Source organism: Diadema antillarum, unplaced genomic scaffold (assembly GCF_040938485.1).
Source record: "Diadema antillarum isolate AM-2024a unplaced genomic scaffold, OU_Dant_1.0 seq00000150_RagTag, whole genome shotgun sequence".
NCBI classification, from domain to species: domain Eukaryota; kingdom Metazoa; phylum Echinodermata; class Echinoidea; order Diadematoida; family Diadematidae; genus Diadema; species Diadema antillarum.
The window spans coordinates 152574-173965 of NW_027271223.1; the positions used below are offsets into that span (position 1 = coordinate 152574).

Consider the following 21392-nt stretch of genomic DNA (forward strand, 5'->3'; position numbering starts at 1 on the left):
GGGGGCAACTAATATTTCTGGTGCTACTTCTGGGTTTCATTTCATTTTTTTTCTTTTTATTTCTTTTGTTTTTAACGAAAAATAAATGGATGCGTGTGCCGGTTGTGCCCCCTCTGGATCCGCCACTGCTTTATAATCCTTCCTCACACATAATTGAAAATGAAATGAAATTTAGGTCCTCTTAAAAGCCTACTATTTTTCTATGATGTGCACATTTGCGCATGTCAGTTTCCTATCTTTTAATCTGGGGTATTTTGGTCTTTCAAACAAAGTACTCCACTAAAGGGTGTTCCAGCATGCTTTTCACCTGTCGAGGATGGTTTGATTTTGCTACAACACGTATTTCCTATAGAAGCTTGCACGAGTATACTTGGGACTCGTCCTCAACGGGTTAAACTTTTTGCTGTTAAAATTGTCAGTTTTACACTGCATGCTGATTCGCTGCTCCAATTCAAGGCACACAAATTCAATGTTGCCATCACATTGAAAGAGAATGCGAACTGCAGTAGGAGGAAGTCTTTCGCTTAAGTCCCGATTATTGATGCTCTCTTTTGTCAAAGCACGTGGGTAACGCCTGTAGTTGTCTCTCCTGCAGTAGTTGTCTCTCCTTCTCTAGCCTCTCCCTGGGGAGACTTTGTAGATCTACACAACTCATCATCTGACCTACACAGTGAGTTGACCAAATACAAGAATGCCAGGATGGTTTGTGGCCTCACCTATGGATGGTCTTGCCCATCTTGGGCATGCGGATGAACTCTCCCAGCTCGTTAGGACCCAGGTCATAGAACCTCTCCCAGGGGAAGTTCTTCTTCTCGATCTTCCGCACCACCTCCTCAGGGATCTTGCGGAACTGGCGGAGTGGGCTCATGGATTGCCACCTGCCACACAAGTCCAATGATGCACAAATTAAATCATTTTCGTCAATTTCTTTAACTTTTACCGATATCTTCAATTTGATACATTCCATATCACAGCCCTTGAATACTTAATTTGAAGATTTTAATTCAAAGAACCTTTCATCATACAGATTAGAGTGCACATAATATGACAACATTCTCCTTCACATAACAGTTTCAACTGTAGAGAATTTGCATTTCTCTTAAGAGTCATTTTGCAGATTTCACATTTATTTCAAAAGCATATAAGATTGACTGATCATAAAACTATATGACAGTTTCATATCATACCATTATTTATGTTACATTCCAGTTTTATCATAAAAAAAACATTTTTTTTTTTTTTTTTGCGAAAGCTCACAGTTCTGTCATGACTGAATTTAGCTGACGACTGATTTTCTGTATTTTTCTTGGAAAACATCATGCATTCCAAATCAGGTCAATTTTTTGTCATACTTTTATTCATGCTACTTTATAGAATTACTTCAACTAATATTTCATTCTCGAAAGTTCAAAGTAATGTACATGTATAATGATTGAATCTAAAAATCAAGACTGATTTTGTCTATATTCATATTTGGAAAACACCATGGAGCTTTCCAAATCTACTTTCTGGAAGGTTGTTGCAGAAGAGACAAGGTATAAATCAGATGGTACCTATCCTTATCTGTGTTGAACTCTGACAATCTATTGCATCAGACAATAATCTTGAATCTTGAGTGTTCACATACTGTTTTTGTTTGTTTGTTTGTTTGTGTTTGTTTGTGTTTCTTTTTTGCTTGAGCTGCTTGACTCACATTCTCTTGTCAATCATCTTGGCCAGTGAAAGTGTCTTGTCGGCCAGCTGGGCCCAGCCGTGATGGAGCACGATCTCAAAGATGGCCCTGATCAGACGCCCAGCAGACTGGTGAGGAAAAGAACACACCAATGAACATACAAACATTGGTAACATGGTTAGCAAACTACACGATAGCTTGCTCTTCATTCTCAGATCTCATCCAATATTATATGAATCTGTTGATGCCTTTTTCTTATTGCCAAGATTTACATTTAAAGTTTATTTGATAATTATATACAATAAATGTACACAAAAAGGGAAACTGACCAGAAATACACAGTATGACTGAAAAAATTTATATCATTACATATAGTTGATTCAGGGATGATATTGAGGTTCGTTGAAAAAGTTTGAAATCAAAATTTTCAGGTGATTTGATACATGGAAAAAGCAAAATATGTATAGTTTTGAGAAAAAAAAAAATCTGAAATCAGATTTAAATCTACAGAATATCATGCCTGATGATTGTATGAAAGCATCATTAGTGTCAAAAGACAGACCTTTGTGCTATAAAAGTTGCCACAAGTATCATCATTGCTATTACATACACATATATAGGTGTTGTTTACATAGACAAAGTTAGAAGGAACACTAGGATTCCAGAATAAAGACAGACATGAGTTTTCTGTGAATAAAGGATGGAGAATGTATACAGACAGAAAAAACTTTGGGATACCAATTTTGACCCCCCCCCCCCCCCCAAAAAAAAAAAATAAATAAATAAATAAATAAAAAATAAACAAATAAAAAAATAAATAAATAAATAAAAAAATTAAAAAATAAATAAAAAAAATTAAAAATAAAAAAATAAATAAATAAAATAAATAAACAAGTAAATAAATAGATAAATAAATAAATAAATAAATAAATAAATAAATAAATAAATACAAATACAAATACAAAACAGGTACAAGCATATGCACCCATGTTAGGCAGCTGAAGACTTCAATAAATAAAAAAGAAAGGCAGTAAACTAGATTGAAGCACATGAAAGTCGAACAAAGTATTTGAGGGAGGTGGGTAAGTGTTTACCTGTGTGATGTAAACCATGTCAGCCACTAGAGCAAAACCCTCAAGCTTTAGCTGGGAGATGAAGGCTTGCAACAACACATTCACCTGGAGAGAAATGAAAAAAAATAGTAAAATCACAAACTGATGTTGACTAGAAAACCAGCAAATTGCAAGCATCACCTTTTAGAAAAAGATGATGGATGAAATAATATCTGATGTATTGCTGATGTCAAAGATCTCACTTTCTTAAATAAGCAATAACATAAATGCTAGGTTTCCTTCTCAGCTATGAAATATTTCTGGCACTGCTCACGATCTGCTACGAAACATCATGTCAATGAGTATGTAATGTATCAACAGAAAGCGATAGTGATGAAATATGTTCAATTATCAAGTGTACAAATACTTTGGGGCAGTGCAGGAAAAGACTAGCTAGTTATTTTAATATGGCAGCATTAACACAAATAACCCCCCCCAAAAAAAAAAAATTTTTTTCAGTGACCTGATTACCTCTTTCAAACTCAGTTCATAAATCATTGCAGAAGTTTTGAAGCACCTCAAAAGAGTTTTCTTCTTTTATTTATGAATTTTTGTCCAATCATATGTTTCAAACATTCTCAGAGATTGTAACTCCTGTTTCTGAGGCATTCCTTCAAAATGACTTTCAGTCAAGAAGTAACTGCTCCCTGAATATTATCTTGGCAGGCATCACAACATCTATATAGCCTGCGTATTTGAGACCCTTTCCCGGGTGTTACCATGCCAACAACATTCCAGTGGGATGCTAGCTCACCTTGGCACTGGGTTCCTCAATGCTCTCCTTGATGGGAATGGGCACCCTGTCCAGCAGCTTCATCAGTTCAATCTTCTCTTCCTGTGCATCAAACAGACAGGTGAAAGGGTCAAAAGTACTTCTACACTCTCTCCACAAAGAGACAGTGAAACATTAAATTCAAAGGGATCACAAAAATGCTCTGGAAATGGACTTTTTGTATTGCTTGTATCGTATAGCTCTATCTTGATATTACCTACATTCCTTTCGAAAAAAAGAAGACAAAAAAAAAAACCCTTCATTTTTATAACTCAGGGATATAACTTAGGCATCTGACTGCCTGATTGACAAATCTCCAATAAGATCATGACTCCACATGGGTCATATTACTAGTGAAAAAGAATACTTTAATACCAGAAACATTTGTGATATGAAACTTTTGTGAATTGGAGCCAAAGGTCAATTTTGGGGCACAAAACTTTCCAAAATGCCTGTGGAATTTCATGCATTGTGTACACAAAACTTTTTGCGTGCACTTTTACTATTGCAAATCCTGGCTCCTTGCGAAAGTTTTATGCACATGAAAATTTCTGGTTTACAGTAATGCCTCTCTTTGATAGGTTGTTAGGGGCTTTGTACATCTCCTTGAAATGCAAAGTCCTGTGTTTGTCTTTTCCTGTGCTTACTTTTACAGTTACAAGTAAATAGTCTTGCAGCTGATACTGGCCAATTTGCAACTACATTGCTAGTACAGCATGAATTTAGGATGAGTTTTCATCTTTCCTATGGAAAACTACTATTCACAGAAAGTGGAAACAAGGTACTCAGGAAATGAATGAATAGTGCTGATGCATTGCATGTGACTAGGAAATATCACACCATCTCTTCTAATCCATCCATTAATTGATCATCCACGCAAGATCATGTGGGCCTGGCTTGTTGAACTCCAACGCTGGACAACAGTCACAAATTAAACTATACTGTACAAGGCAATACTAGAGATATCATAGGAGTTTCTCACCTCTCTGACAACCATGTTCCTGAACTCTGAGGACAGCGAGAAGACACGGAAGAGGTCAATCTCACTCAGCATAGGCTTCAGGAGACTGTTGTAGGTGGACATCGACTCATTGGTGCAGTAGTAGTGGCTGGCGATGCGACCCAGTTCACTGACCTTCAGATAAATCAAACATATCTTAAAGCAGGGCTGCACACTAAGCAATTTTTTTTACTGGTCCAACCTGTCTGTTGGACCAGTAGGTACACAATTTTTTTTTCCATTTTTTACTGATCCATTCCTGAAAAGTAACTGGTCCGACAGTGATTTTTACTGGTCAGGGACCATCGGACCACTGCCAGTGTGCAGCGTTGTTTAAAGTCACACCCACATCACATCCGCACTCAGCAGTGCATCCTGAAACACGACGTCATGGATTCCTCTGTGCAACATTCCATGGCACCTTTGAAACAGAATTGGGACACTGAACACAGATCTGCTCCCATTACATTCTGGAAGGATGGTGTTTCAGGTGATCATTTTATGTTCATATGATGCACTTTTGTCTCAGCTTTCAGAACACTTGCATAAAGAATACAATTTTAAAATTGACTGCATATGGACTGACCATCTAGTCTGAACATTCATTTTTGTTTCAGCTAGAGTTCCACATTTTTGGAGACTAAAACCAGACTGACTGGTCACTATCAAACCATTTCTGCTCATCCTGCCTTATTTCATACATGAAAAGCTACTGAAACTGAAGTAAGAATTAGATGGTGGCACAACAGCATGCTTGCTTGAGACTAAGGTTTTGGCACATATCACTGTACTTGCCAATTGCAGGAGTCAGTTTCGGAAGTTTTTTGTACGCATTTGACAAGAATTCAACAATGACAACCACGAGCTTTCACCGGGATTCCACCTGCAACACTCACCTGAATGTTGCCCGTCTTGCGGTCGTACTTGGCCAGGTTGTTCTTGTCGAGCAGGACGAGGGCAGCGTGGATGAGGTCAATGCGGAACTGCTCCAGGTCCCGGTCGGTGTCCTTGGCGTCGGCCGGGATGCCGTACAGCGTCGGGTTGCGCATCATGCGGATGTAGAGGTAGGTGTAACCCAGCCACGTCACCGCATCCTTCACCGTCTGGATGTTGCCCAGGACGATCTCAGCGTTGAGGTTGTCTGAAAGTTTACTGACAAACTGGCTCTCTACGGGCAACTGTCAAGGGATGAAGAGCAGAGAGACTGGTTCGTATTCATTTCAATTCCATATGACTAGCTAGAATATACAAACAATGATGTCAACTTCAGATTGGTATCACAAAAAGCTACGATTTCCTATCGTAAAAACAGCACTCATAATTACTGGTACAGCAATTCGCAGAAATTCAAAAATTTCAAAGAATTTCAGATGGCGATAGAAATTACTTTTAAGAGCAGTGAAATTAGATTTCACAAAATGGTATGTAATGATCTTCCAGATGATTTCAAGTAAAGAAATTCAAAATTCTAACAATGGAGATCTGAAACTTATCACTGATAAAATCAGGGGAAAGGGCAGTAATCTTTCACACCACTTGTATGTACATCTGAAAGGGCTACCTCTCTAGAAAAATATTGGGAATAAAAAGAGGATTTCATTTTCACATTCAAAACAACATAATACCTGTTCAGTCGAATAATCACTAAGCATGGATATAAAATTCTGTACGTCCCAGAGGGTGACTTACCTGCTGGTTCTGTAGAGACAGGTAATACTGCAGCTCGCCGTGACTGGTGATGAGAATACCCTCTCCCTTTGTGTCATACTGAGGGCGCCCTGCACGGCCAAGCATCTGCAGCACATCGAGAGGTCCCAGCTCCACCCACCGACCTTTCTCAGGGTTGTAAATCTAGAAGTTGACGGGGCGAGTACAAACAGAGAAGCAAAATGTGGTATACTCCTTTCCTTGAAAGCTTGCCAGTATCCAATGATTCAAGCCTCTTCCTGCACTTTGTTTTTCTCACAATGTCCTCCACACATGACAGAGTGCAAAGATGCAGAATATTTGTGCCTATATCAGTGCATTTTCATCATGCTGTTTCATTATAGATGGCAATACCACCAAAATTTCACTCTTCTGTAATGATTAATAAGAAACAAAACATCTTTTCTGACAAACTGATTAAAGGGATGGTACAGTATTGGTGGAGATGAGAATTTGGCTTTTAACTTTTTGCGAGATACCAAGAAACACTTATGATATAGTACAGAGCATACCATTAAAGAGGAATTCAAAGTTTATTTGATGAAAATCGGGTTTGGAATGACTGAAACATCCAAAAACAAGGTAAAACAAAGCAATCGTAATAAAGTGTGGGTCCCACACTTTTTTAGAATCACTCTTTTTTGGATATCTCAGCCATTTTAAAACCAATTTTCATCAAATAAAAGTTGAATTCCTCATAAAATTATATGCTCTTTCATATTTCAGAAGAAGTTTCTCATTATCTCACCAAAACATGTTAGAAACCTGAAATTAGGTCTCAACCAAAACTATACTATCCCTTTAAGTCCTTGCTTCAGAAATATATTAGTTTTTGGTTAAATATAACACAAATACATGCAAAAAAATGCAAACAGAAGGAAACTGACCAGAATTAAATATGATTTATTAGTGTAAAAGTGAGCAAAGAAAATGGGAACCCTGATAGAATCCAATTTTCTTTGCTCACTTTTCCACAAATACATGTAGGTACATGTCATTATATAGACTTTACTCTTCACTTCTATCCCACAGAGTGAAGTACAAAACAGAAAAATGACTCCCTCCATACCAGTGACAAAAATCACAATGCACATTCCCAGATGCATACACATGAACACTTAATCAGTAAAGATATATTTGCTATCACCTTGAGTAAAAGGCTTAAGAAATGAAGTGAGATCCATTGCATCCAATCCCTACAGTATAACACATTCTATGCTTTCCTATCATCTGCATAGTAATTCAATGAACGTCTTTATAGAGGCTTTGACTTGAAAAGCTCTCTCTTCATTTTATGCTTTTCTTTCATCTACATAATCATGCAATGAACTTCTCCATGTCTTTATATGGGCTTTGACTTGAAAATCTTTCTCCCCTACCTGGGTGCCTTTGATGATGACAGTATGGGCGGGGAGATTGACTCCCCAGGCCAGGGTTGCCGTGGAGACCAGGACCTGGATGTGGCGGTCAGCGAAGAGATCTTCCACCAGGGTCCTGTCCAGTCTGGTCATTCCAGCATGATGGATGGCAAAGCCATAAGGTAGCAGGTCCTTCAGCTCAAGGTTCTAAACGTTTGGAAAGAGAATGAAACATTTTACCACATAATTCTATGTTTTCTATGCCGTGATATGATAAATGGGGTCTGGTCAATGTCTTTAGACACTGCTCTTTCAAATAATACTATAAAAACGCCCTGGTGCTTGTTTGTATCTGGTACTTGGGGTCTCGCAGTCCACTTTGAGGCATTGCTCTGAATAATTCATGCTGGAACATTCATTTTCATTTTAACTATGCTTGGTTGTGGACCTTTTTTTCTTCTTTTGTTCATGATATTGGGCAATATCACTAGCAATGATTTCTTCTCTTTTTTTTTACTGGATTAGTATACAAAATGACATCACCTCCATACATCTATCTATTTCTGTATTTTTGTAAGTATATCATCACATAAGCATATTTGTTTGTTGTTAATATTGTTGGTTTTCTGGAGGGAGTTTGGGGTGGGGTATGGACAATTATTTGGAATTCTTTCATTGTTAATCTCTGTATTTCAACTTTATCCAACACACAAGCTTGCATGCATGTAGCAAATCCTCGTGCACATTATAGACAATGTTGAGAAATCTTGTAGGTTGAACTCCAGTAGCCTATTTGGCATGATACCCATATGGAGTGTGTGCAATGCTGCAAAGCATAAAAAATGATGGTCTATCATTTGGGTCCACCATTTGGCCTACCTCTGCATGCTCAGCTTCAGACCTCAAGATCTCTGTGGAGGCAGACCCTTCCCTGAGGAACTGACTCAGGGTGTCCTGTTCCAGGCACAGGTCTCGGATGGCCCTGGCTGTCTTGCCCGTCTCTTTCCTGGAGTGCACAAAGACCAGGACCTGCAAGAGGTGAAAAGTCAAAGGTCAGATCAATCTAGGAAGATACATGTTGGGGGGCAAGTCAAAGAGACGATTGTAATCATGATTATTGCAGCTTACAATGGCAACAACTTCACTCTGCACAGCCGACTGGTTTTTGCCTAGCCTGGCTGCTGTCACAGTAAACACTACTATCATAAACACATTCAAGAAATATTGTGTATCCATGGGTTAAATACTTTCAAAATGTCACTACACAAATGTGTATTTTGTTAATAATGTCCCTGAATTTTCTGCTGCTATTCCAAGAAGTTGATTGACATCCATGGGTTAATGCCCTGCTTGAGAGGAAAAGTATCATGCTAGAGATCAGATGGAAAGACATTTGGCAACTAAAAGAATAGCTCCCGTAGGATATCACCACTAACCATTCTTTATGCATCAGAAGAACCCTTCATCAACAAATCCATTTGCCATGCGGATTATAATGATTTTGACTGATGTTTTGACTACACTGCATTACATTAAATGCAAATAATGGGGGTATTATCAATAAAAACCAAGCATCTAATATGCACTCTGGAAAACTTTCTTTCAAACAGAAAGATGATGATTGATTTCCACAACCTGGCTTAGAAGGTAAAAATCAACATCACCAATGAACATTTGTGAGGTTCTGACCTGGTTCTTGCCGGCATTGTCCATGACCTTCTCGTACACAATCTCGTTCATCAGCTGGAAACGCTTCAGCGCCTTCTTCTCCGTGATACCGATATACTGCTGCTCCAGCGGCACAGGGCGGAAGCTGTTGTCAAAGAAGAAGAGGCCTTCCTTGGGCTTGACGCGCATGAAGCCAGCTACGTCCTGGTAGTTGGGCAGCGTGGCACTGAGGCCAACCAGCCGCACATCTTCCTGCGAGGTCTCGATGTTGCGAATGGTCCTGTGGGGAGGAATCGTCATATTCAAACATGACTTTGCAATGGCAATGGCAATGGAAAAGACAAAGCTGAAGTCATCCACCATGGCAAACACAATGAGCTTGTCACTCCTGATTGACAAAGTGCTATTATTGAGATTTAAGACTTCATCCACTGGTTGTATGACACTGGCAACAATAGATATACTGCTTACTGAATGTTCCGAGACAAAACACCTACTTTTTCAATGAAATTACAAGAAAATGAATTTATTCACATACAAATTAAAAACAGAAAAGACCTGAAAATGACAGTGTCTAACAGAACACAATTAATGCTTTTGCTCCAGCACGGATGCACTAGCCAAAAATCCACAATGCCACGCTACTCCAAAAACTTATCATGGCCTCACACAACTTTTGAATGTAGCTGCAAGTTGAGGATAACCTAGATTGCTGCTGACAGTAGCCAAATAGAAAAGAGTAGTCTTATTTTCTATCATTTCTTTTTTTTTACCTTGCAATCACAGCTTCCAGCACAGGTCCACGGTCATCATGAAGCAAGTGAATCTCATCCTAGGTAATTAAAGAGAGAAGAAAATTCTCATTAAGACATAATATTGGACTTTGCCATTCTGCTGTCTCTCAAACATCTTTCCATTACTTCTAAAAGGGCCTTAATTCAAAAACTTTTGTGAAGTGTCTGTGACCTTCTACTTCTAAATTGATGTCACTTACTCTTTATACACTAGATTCAAATATTTCAAATGTTTGTCACAGCAAGTATCTGAGTAGAATGTATACATCATGCAAGGAAATATAACCAAACTTAATATCACTTTGTTATGACTGTATTTCTATTGGAAATGGATGAAACAAAGGGCTCTTCATTATCTGTTGCCAAATCTCACAGAGGAGTTTTGAGACAATTCTACAGTTTTGTGATCCAATACCTCACTATTCTAGGAGATGAAGATGCAATCAATGTGACTGTGAGGTTTGGAACCTTTCTGATGAAATCCTAAGCCTCATTTTTACATTATCACGATACTATCACCATCGTAATTATACCAGATATACAATGTATATCTATTTTGGTTTCAGGACATGCTACAGAAAGGTACTACCTACCCTACTCTCTACAAAACAACATGTGCGAATTAGCTTCAAAGTGAGTATACATTCACTCACTCCCTTTCTGTTCACTTGTCTATGTGTCCCCATCATGCGATAATTGTCTAGAGATGAGCAGGCTCTTTAGGATGAAGATGCAAATTCTCCAAATTCCATCAGAATAAATCATCCTGAGCATTTAACCTCAAGGAACAACTAAATATTCATCCAATGATTTGGATAGTTACTGACTTTGCTGTCTTCAAAAAGAGGAGATAAGAACAAAAAAGAGCTGGGTGGACTCACAATGATGATGAGCCTGACCAGCTGTGTGTAAGTCTTCTCCCCTCCCTTCCTGGTGATGATGTCCCACTTCTCTGGGGTGCACACAATGATCTGGGTGGCCGTGATCTGGTCCTTGGTCAGCTGGTGGTCGCCGGTCAGCTCGGACACTGTGATGCCATACGAGTCCAGCCTCTGTGCGATGTGGATTTCAACATCATTCAAATACAATGAAGACGTAGACAATAACAACATGTACAACACAGATCATTCCTGGCTTGATCACACGAGTATGAAAGATGCTAATGTGAAAATCATGTATCAATCATTGAGCATTGCTCATATACCCCAAATGAATATTAGAGAAATCATCAAAACCAAATGCTGCTAAACTCATGATTTTCTCCACCCAAAACATGTAAAATGAAATTTAAAAATGTGATAGCAAGTACAACTGAAACAAGAAATTTGCTCATAGAGCAATGGTTGCAGAAAAAAGTTTTCATCCCTAAATAACATGTTATGTACATGCTACATATATACATAATAGTCTGAACCTAATTCTCAAAACTCTCATAGAATATCACTAGTTCTAAAAGTCATAAGTTTATCTCAACATTTTCCATCATCAAAAATTTACAGAAAAGTTCAGCAGATGCTACAAATATGACTTGTTGTAAGTATACTGGTACTCTATGAATATCCTTTTTAACAGACATCTAGTAATTGATGGAGATGAACACTGCATCAAAAATATTGACATGGTTTGAACTCAGAATAAAATTGCCCAAACAATTACAGAAAAGCCAGGAAAACTATAAAACAAAGTAGTTTGAAAGTTATATCCACAAATCCAAATCAACAATAAAAACAAAAACAAAAACAAAATTACTCCTGCAATCACATATACAGGTGTGAGAAATTTCCAAATGATGTTTCTCAAAGGAAATTACAGATCAGTTTGGTCAGTCAGAAATCTCTACTCACCTTCCTGAAGTTGCCGACCATTTCCTGTACAAGAGAGCGCATGGGGGCAATGTAGATAATCTTGAAGGCCTCCGTGTTGATGGTACCATCTAGGTTGATATTCTTACCAATCTCTCTCAGGATAGTCAAGAGGGCCACATTGGTCTTACCAGCACCCTAGCAAGGAATAAACAAATAGATAAGGACTATAGTCTCAATTGATATCTATCTCCACCAAGGAGGTTATGTTTTTTTGCTAGCGTAAGTTTGTTTGTCTGTTTGCCTGTCTGTGTCTGTTTGCAAAATAACTCAAAATGTTCTGAACAATTTGGATGATTTTTTTTTTTTCATAAAAAGTTGATAATGACAAAAGGAACAGATGACCAATTTTGGTAGTGATTCAGATCAACGTCTGGATCCAGGATTTTTTTTTAATATTTGGAAGGATTCTTTATTATTTTTAGGGTCCATCATGAATGCAAAATGACATGCTTGCTTTTACGACGCTTCGAGCCATCACGTTGTTGGCTAGAAAGTATGACGGAAGCAGCAACGGCTGGTCGGCAGTGAGGGTCTGTTTTGATGATCAAGGAATCTGACAATGCAGTTTATAATCAATGTAGGGCTGAGTGTAATATAGGGTGGAAATGAGCTGCCAGGTGGAAGTCCCCTGTATCTGAGTGCTTTTCTAGCATTAGTATGCCTATTTTCTTTCTCATTCTTTTCGGTTTAACATCCGTCCAAAGTCGTTGCATTTAACAAAGGAGACAAGAGAGGCTTCAAAATCTATTACAGAAGCTGGATGCTAGGCTGCTCAGACTTTTTCCTAAAATGCATGGCAGAAAATAATACAAAGGGCTTTGACCAATCATTTAATAATCTGTAGTTCAGAAAGAAGGTGCTCTTAGTTCTGGCTTCTGGGAAGTCACATGATAATGCTCAGTTTGCCGGTCCCACATGTGTTCTTTGGTGTAAAGTCAAATCAAGACTCTACCAGCCTTGTATAGACACAGTGGTAGTGGTGGTGGAACTTACTGTCGGGGCACACAGGAGGAGGTTCTCATCTGACTCCAGTGCTGCCTTGTAAAGTCTGCTCTGGATTCGATTCAGGCTCTTGAATCCCTCAAACGCTGGCTGGGCATACTTGGGCAGGCGGTCAATAGGCACCAGTGACTGTTCAGTGAGTTGAGGTAAATATAGGAAGATCAATAATCAAATCTTATTTGAAATACCTTCAAAGATTCACATGAAATAATCAAAGTACCTGTAGAGCACAAATTTTGAACATGTATGCGCTCACAACCTCAGACTCTTATTGGATTTTATAAACTTTTTCTTGTGCATGGTGTTTTCTATGTCATCATTCAACATCATGTTGACATACTGAGTGTTCAACAAATTCTCAGCTGCAAATGAGTATCAATTCTGCAAAATGTGTCTTGCAATATCTCTGTATACATTCATGTTTGGTACACTGAAGACACATTATATTTTTCTTTCACAACCACATCTTGGCATTTACAGAATGCAAACTTACTTTCTATAGAGATGTGCGATCCTAGCAAAGATGTACTTTACACAATATAACATTTCAAAGTCTGCTCATTTCATCACCACCACAACTGTGAAATTATGTCAGTTAAACCTCTAATAAACATGTCAGCTGCTATCTATAAATGCTATTTACTTAATGAACCCATTCAGCACTTTTTATTTAACACTTCCTAACCCCTTCTGTGCAAGGGACTTTGGACAGTATGTGTGACGCTATGGGGTTTTGGTGCCATTTGGCACTTAAGGCACACAAAAGGGTTCTTAAAGGGATTGTATATTTTTGGTTGAGACCTAACTTCAGGTTTCTAACATTTTTGGGCGAGATAATGAGAAACCTCGTATGAAATATGAAAGAGCCTGTAATTCCAAGTGGAACTCAACGTTTATTTGATGAAAATTGGTTTTGAAATGGCCGAGATACGCAAAATAGAGCAATCCTAATAAAATGTGGGACCCACCTTTTATTATGATTACTTTATTTTACTTTGTTTTTGGATGTCTCAGCCATTCCAAAACTGATTTTCATCAAATAAACTTTGAATTTGTCTTATAATGATATGCTCTGTACTATTTCATAAGTGGTTTCTTGGTATCTCACAAAAAGTTAAAAGCCTAATCCTCGCCTCCACCAATACTGTACCATCCCTTTAATGCCTACCTCGTCATCCTCATAGGGCTTTGGCTTGAGGGCAGGTACGTGGACTTCCTCATAACCCTTCCTCTGCTTACGGTAGGATCCATCAGGCAGCTGGCAACGCTTGTTAGCCATCAGGTGACTGCCCTGGACAAAGGCCAAGTCTTCCAGGTCAACGAACTTCTCCGGAAGCATGGTCTGAAAAGGATGACAAATGCACCAAGCATTTTAGAAGTCGTGTGAAAACAAAATAGACTCTAACACAAGAATTTGGTCATTCTTCATTGCTAAATGCAAGTTTTGTTTGAAGTTAAAAAATAAAAAAGTAACAAAATAACCTTATGCATCAATCCATTCTGTATTGCCGTCTCACAATAATTCCAAATAGACTCCAGCAACTCCCTTCATTTTGTTTTTGTCACATTTCATCAACACTCAACAGGCCCTTTGCTCTGTCATAAATGCATTTTCTGTACAAGAAAACAACAAATCACACAAAATTTTGATGGATAAAATCAATGATTCATATTACACTGAATTTACTCGAAAAAAAGTTTATGACATATAACAAAAAAGAATTAAAGAAAAAAAACACTGGTTAAAAGTCACACATGTTAGCAAAAAACCAAAAAATATTCACATTCTCAAGTTCATCCGTTTCCATGGCATCAAGGTCAGCATCAACTCGGTTCTGGCGGGCGGCGGCCTTTCTATCCCGCTCTTCCTTGATCAGATCCTCCTTGTCGGTCTCCGTCAGGGCCAGGAGGATGGATGCCAGCTCCGGGTCAGACTTCATCTGGTCCTCCAGCTGCTGTCGCTCGGCAACCGTCTGTGACTTGGCCAGGAGGGTGCAGCAGAGGACTGGGGAAGGAGGAGAAGAAATGATAGCATAAGGGAAGTTTGTTTACAAACATCACGAACAGGCTACCTGAGCACAAAAATCATTTTTATAACAAAGGCTCAACTCTTATATAGGCACTGCTTAAGATATAACAGAATACCATGTTGCATTAAAGCTTTATCAACCCGAGACCGTACAATTTTTTATGATCCATCAACTGGTATTGTTCATGTCAAAATGACATAAGAGCGGGTCACATCTTCAAAGGATAAAAATTCAAAAAATCACTTATTAATAACATATGCAATATAATTCTGGCAACTTTTAATTCAATCCAGTTCAGCTTACAATCATTTAAATTTTCCATTTGACGTACAAAGTGCAATTGTTCTTGCCCTTGGCCTTACAAAATTGGAGGTCTATTTGGACAGACTCTTCTTTTCTTTTCTTCTTAACTGTTGATGCTCAGCCTGTATAGTGCACACATATCTCTCCTATAAGATTTGACTCATAATCATTATGTTAAACACAATCTTATCCCATTCCAAAAGGTATCTTCTTAAGATTGCTGTTGATCAACAACACATCTCATTTTCCTGGAAATACTGCAGCGTAGTCTGATATAGAGGCTTTCTATGTATCCAGTCTCCTTGAAAGATTTTTGCTGCTTACGAAGAAGTGGTTAGAAGTAGCTTGACTCACTCATCATTCTGTTCTGTCTCAAGGTCTTGATGAACTCAAACTGGTTGGTCCCAAGCAGCATAACCAGCTGGTTCTCACACTGCCCATCATCCGATGCATTCTGTTTGAATAAATTGGTATGACACAAACACCACAGAATATATTGGGAAGTGGTAGAATATGAGGTATCAATGCTAACAGGATCATGTGGGTACATAACATCACTGCCAAGCCAAACTGCCTGATTGACTTGGGAACTTCTCAAAGATAGTAATGTATGAAGAACTCTTTTGGTAAAATCCGGTTTTCTCACATCTCTCATAGGATATATACCTTAAATACAAGACTTTTAGAATTATCTCCCCTTTTTTGTTACAGGTGTGACTGACTATATGACATCTACAAATGATAAGGTACGAATAAAATTTGCCCATCTAATGATTACTGGATGTCAGGCAAAATTCAGACCTATGTAATCATCATCACAAACATTTGTAGTCAGAGCTGCCAAAGGCCTGATTTTTTAATTCTTTATTTTTATTTTTTGTTTTAAATGAAGAGATCTGCTGATGCACAGACATGATATAAGTTCATGTTGAACTGATGGGTAGCTCTTCCACTGTATGCAAAGAAATGAGAGACAAGCAAAGTCCTGGCCCACCTTGAGGATCTCCAGCACCTCTGTGGATCTAGCCTGGGAGACGTTGGGGTCGTCGTAGAACTTGCTCAGTTGCCTCTGGAGCCAGAAGGCATCAATGTCCCTGGGATGTAGGCCCTTCTTCCTGGCCATCAGGACATCGTCACCACCACCAAGCTGTGTTTTCACACAAAATAAAGCAAAATTGGCTATTGATCTATTGAAGTTCTGTCATTAATACTGTTTACTTACTGTGTCCATTATGCACCCAGTGCTTGCAATTTCATGCATTAATGTTCATGTGTTCCTTGGTCTTCCTTTGATGCATAACCACAGATCAGTCATACATTATTTGAAGGTTTCCATGGGGTAGAACGTTTCAGTGGTGGATGGTTTCGTACATATTCTTTCTTGGACGTGGCTGTGGTCCTAAAAAGGACCCACTCAATCTTGACATTTTGGGAAAGCATGTTCTGACAGTAAATAGGTCCTTTTCAAGACCACACTCACATCCATGAAAAAATATATGGCATACCTTGAACCCCTTATAGATCAATCAGTTTGAAATGAACTGTATTTGCTACTTGTTCCAAAGAGTGATTTTTATATGTTTCATATCTTTCAATTTATTTTCTTTTTTTACTTCATGATTCATCTTGTAATAAGATATCACAACACCAACACTAGAGACTTTAACATACAACATCTGTCTTAATTCTATTTCATATTTGCTCTCATCCTTATTATCTTAAAATATCTGCTCTTGTAAAGGAAAATTTAACACGAACCCTGAGTATATTTTGAAAGATACATGTAATGCTACAGAACACAAAGTTATCACTAAAGTTGGAAGATCAGTTCTGATCTCTTGTGTGAATCAATTTCTGGACATCCATGAATAACCGAGACAACTCACACTGGTCTTGAGGGTGGACTTCACATCGGCATCCTCCATTCCTTCTTCCTCGTCCGATTCCTCGTCCTTGATCTCACCAACATCCTCATCGTCGCCCACTTCCTCGTCTGACTCCTCGAACTGAACGTTGACACCCAGCGTCTCATCGATGTCATCATCTATGAAACCAGATAGGAAGTCCATGTTTTCATTGGAGACAAATGTGACAACCTTGGGCAGATGTTTTTACCGATGCCAATGACACCACTTCACGCAGCCTCACAGCTACTGTAAGCTGGGCTCCATATTGCTAGTAGCATTTCTTCTATGTAGAGCTATTAAATGCATATCCTACCACTGAATTTGAAAGCATACACAATATTTTTGCTTTTGAGTAGAATACAAACTACTAATTGTTATCTTATGATATACACTGGTGCAACAATCACTCATGCTCGGCAATAATCAAGCCATTAAATTTTTTTTTTTCAAGAAAAAAGATAAATAAATGCTGGATATCGAGTCCCAGAAGAATGTCATATGCAGATATCCTTCCACAGATTAAGTGCCCTTAACAATGCAAGGTGCTTTCAGAAAATGCACACAGAGCTTCCATGCATAATTTTTTTTTCCTTTGGGGGGGGGGGGGGGGGGGAGTTGAGAAGAGTTGTTGACTATTCCACTGAAAGAACTATCTCACCAATATTCTTCTTTTCTTTCTCCACACCATAGTCTGTAATCTTCTTGCCCAGGTTGACTAGTAGAGCAAAGCGCTCCTCAGCCAGAGTTCCTAACAGGGCCTCCAGTTCCTTCTTCTTGTCCTTGTTCTTGGTGTGCTCGCTCTTCAAGGTTGCAAGCACCTCATCCGCAGCACCACAGAGGATGTCCCTGGGCTACAACACCAAACAATTCTGATAAGATCTCTTCAGTCTCATGCTAAGTTAAACTCTTAGTGAAAATAGTACACAAGTCTGTTCGCATTCTAAGGGTAATACAGGTTTAATAAAAATTGTACAAACTTTGGATTTTCTCTCAGACTCTGAACATATTGTAGGAGCTTGGACAAAACAAGTCTTTAATTTGATATGGCAATGATGCATGGATTGGATGAAGTGGAAAGAGAAACCAGATCTTTTAATCAAATATGGGCATTGAAAACAAGGATGTATTGGCCACAAAGAGCTCACTTACACTACAGTGTTAGCTTTAAAAAAAAAAAAAAAAGAGAGAAAAAAAAAATCTGGATTCAAATCATGACTACATAATGGAAATTACACTGACTAATTATATTAATACACATTACAATCATTTAAGCTCCACTTGATCTTTCATAACCAACCATCCAATTTATCCTGTACTTTACTACTGTAAATGTTTTCACCACTTTTAACTGGACAAAGGATTAACCTAAGAATTTGCCTGAATACAGAATGCTTATTTTCACTGAACAAAAAAAAAAACACCTTCAGGGATTATGGCTTCTGTCTACTTCCTTAGAGCATTAACCATTTAAAGTCTAATACCCTGTGAAGATTTCCACCTCATTATGTCACTGATTCTGTATGCAAATTGTTCCTCATTAGCAATGAAAAAGTTAAGGTCACATATGAGGGGAGGAATAGCCCATTTACAATCATTCAAACATGGTACTGTCAATAAATACTCACTTGGTCCCCAATGGCAGCTTGAATAAAGCTAAGCAGGGCTTCATATGTGGTCCTTGTCTCCTGGGTCTTGGGCCTGTAGTAAATCCCCACCAGATCCTCAATACCTTCAGACAGCAGAGTCTGACCTTTGAACTTGTTCATGTCGTACCGCGCATCGTCACGCTTCCGCCGCCTTTGTGAAAATGAATTGACGAGAACAGGTTACTGTCTCAATACAAAACAAAAGAACAAAGTTGTAGCACAGCCATCGGATACAACCTGTACATCATCATAAACCCAAAAATACTACACTCATCATATGCACGTTATGCTGCTTAACAGAGGTCAAGGGCTTAGACAATCCATTTTGCACAATACCTTTTCCTAATCGTTCACAGATCACAAACGAATACATTTATCACATTGTAAAACGCATCCAAAATCCATGTTCCACAAACTGCACTTAAATTTCATTTACCAAAAGTCAATGCATTTCTTTTTTTTTATGTAGGTCCAAAACTTTGAAACAACATTCCCAAGATTCTATGCCAAATTTCCACAGCAGATAAATTTCAATCCACACTTAAAATGTACTTATTTAACTTTTAATCATCAAAACCTGATTTGGATTTGTAATTGTTAATTGCTTCTCTGTCCCTGCAGTATCATACCATATAAACATGTGGCTACTTGTCAATAACAAAGCACCGTGGCGTCGAAAGGCAACTTGTGTGCATTAGAACATAGAAGCAGCCACCACCATTATCACAAGTAGGTATCATTATCATCATTATTAACCACAAGTTCCAGCACTCACTTGGCTTCTTTCTCTTTCTGCTGGGGCGGTCTTGTGCGCTGGGCCCTGTCTCCCATCTTACTGCTGCCCAGCTTGCCCACCAGACTCATCACCTCCCCGGTGGCCTCATCTCTGCCTCTCCGCTCAACCAGAGAGCGGTCAACTTGCAGCACAAGATTAGAGTTCTGCATTCACAAAATGAAGATGCCAGTGTATACATTTTGAAGTTTCATGAAACCATCACAGTGCACACTCGACTCATTCACACTCATCCTCACAGATACTACCTAACTTTAATACCTAACGGTTAGACAGACAGCGTCTAAACATTGTCATTGACATTGTCATTGTGATAACATTTTTATTGACAAACATCAGAAAGGAATGGTAGTACTAGAGTAAGAACCCCAATTTTCAGCCGGCCTCCAATATCCGGACACTTACCACTTATCACAAGGCAGCAAAGTCGATTGTCACAGCACAAGCATATCACATCGTTTCACACACTAGCACACTCGTTCACTACGCGAAAATGCCTGAGTCACCTCAAAAAATCCATCAAAAATCCCAAATTTTGCCTTCAAAATCGCGGAATCGCCGCGACTTTTCCAAAGCACGCGCAAATTAGGGCCTGTGTAAAGAATCGGGGTCGCCGAAAAAGCGCTAAAAATTGAAAAATTACGCCGTTCTGTTGCGAGATTTTTCGCTTATCGCAAGCTCAGAGTGTGATGGTATCCTCGAAAACACAAAAGAAAAACAAAATCTCAGTACGTGCCGATGCAGTGAATAAATGTACAGGGGCTGAATGCAAGTGCAGAGTCCCCAAAATTCGGACACGAACGGGTGCCGCAACATCCCCAATGCAACCTTGTGTCAAGAAGGTATATGGCGCGCGCGGATTTTTCAGCGGCCTTGTATGCGTACTGACATTGCACGCGTGTCCGGATTTTGGAGACGCTGTCCGAATTTTGGGGAATTGACAAGGTGATAATATTTGAGGATTTTGTGAAATTTTATGATCGGTTTGAGAAAATCAATATTAAGAAAAATTAGTTTGATATATGTAACAAACATTATTATAGATTTCGTTTTGTGGAAAATTATTTGAGTTCAATAAATATTGCAAAAAAGCTTAAGTGTCCGAAAATTGGGGCTTTTACTCTAGTTAGACATGCATTTCTATATGATTACCTCTTTTTTCTCGAAAAACACACACCAACAACATTTGTCTTTTCAGCATGTCGCAGGATACAAATTAATAAACGCTTTTATACTCGTTGTGTTTCAAATTTCACGAATAGAACATCGACAATCGCAACTCAAAACAGGACGCCATTTTGCACATGTGGGGCCACATTCACCCTGCTTACACAACGCGTGCTTCTTAAAAGTTTGATCACTGCACTAGACTACACCTGCATGTACCTACGTCTAAAATAATGGCACATTAATACAACAGATGATAACTTACAGCTTTGTACTCATACTGCAAGGATCTGGCCGTGGCATCGGCCATGGTGGAAGGTTGTTTTTAGACGATATTCGAGGCAATAATATCGGCGTCGGTGTCGACGTTGATTGCACGACAGGGAAATGTATCAGTGGACAGTGCTCCGTAGTGGTCGTTGATGGCGCTTCTCCACACGGCATATCATGCATTTCATTTTGCTCTGGTCGATTGTGTGTACTGAGTATAGTACATGACTGTAATATGTGGCATCCAATGGGCAGGTGCAACTACAGACAGATGCAGATATATAGATACTCCAGTAGATAGATAGATAGATAGATAGATAGATAGA

General features: G+C 38.8%; 1 protein-coding gene across 1 annotated transcript in view; it reads right to left on the reverse strand.

Moving 5' to 3' along the window:
- The window catches only part of LOC139727762 (U5 small nuclear ribonucleoprotein 200 kDa helicase-like), a 65878-nt gene extending 44694 nt beyond the window's left edge, over nt 1-21184 (reverse strand). The window contains exons 1-23 of the mRNA XM_071638740.1: nt 21062-21184; nt 19612-19775; nt 18816-18987; nt 17849-18041; nt 17170-17327; nt 16278-16430; nt 15638-15737; nt 14735-14955; nt 14119-14292; nt 12942-13079; nt 11928-12083; nt 10965-11135; nt 10063-10121; nt 9311-9569; nt 8501-8650; nt 7643-7828; nt 6246-6407; nt 5453-5734; nt 4539-4691; nt 3539-3619; nt 2767-2850; nt 1694-1800; nt 717-878 (exon numbers count right to left, since the gene is read on the reverse strand). Coding sequence (XP_071494841.1) covers nt 717-878; nt 1694-1800; nt 2767-2850; nt 3539-3619; nt 4539-4691; nt 5453-5734; nt 6246-6407; nt 7643-7828; nt 8501-8650; nt 9311-9569; nt 10063-10121; nt 10965-11135; nt 11928-12083; nt 12942-13079; nt 14119-14292; nt 14735-14955; nt 15638-15737; nt 16278-16430; nt 17170-17327; nt 17849-18041; nt 18816-18987; nt 19612-19775; nt 21062-21106 — 3530 coding nt within the window. The 5' untranslated portion in view covers nt 21107-21184. The remainder of the gene's footprint in view (nt 1-716; nt 879-1693; nt 1801-2766; nt 2851-3538; nt 3620-4538; nt 4692-5452; nt 5735-6245; nt 6408-7642; nt 7829-8500; nt 8651-9310; nt 9570-10062; nt 10122-10964; nt 11136-11927; nt 12084-12941; nt 13080-14118; nt 14293-14734; nt 14956-15637; nt 15738-16277; nt 16431-17169; nt 17328-17848; nt 18042-18815; nt 18988-19611; nt 19776-21061) is intronic.
- Between the last annotated feature and the right edge of the window lie 208 nt (nt 21185-21392).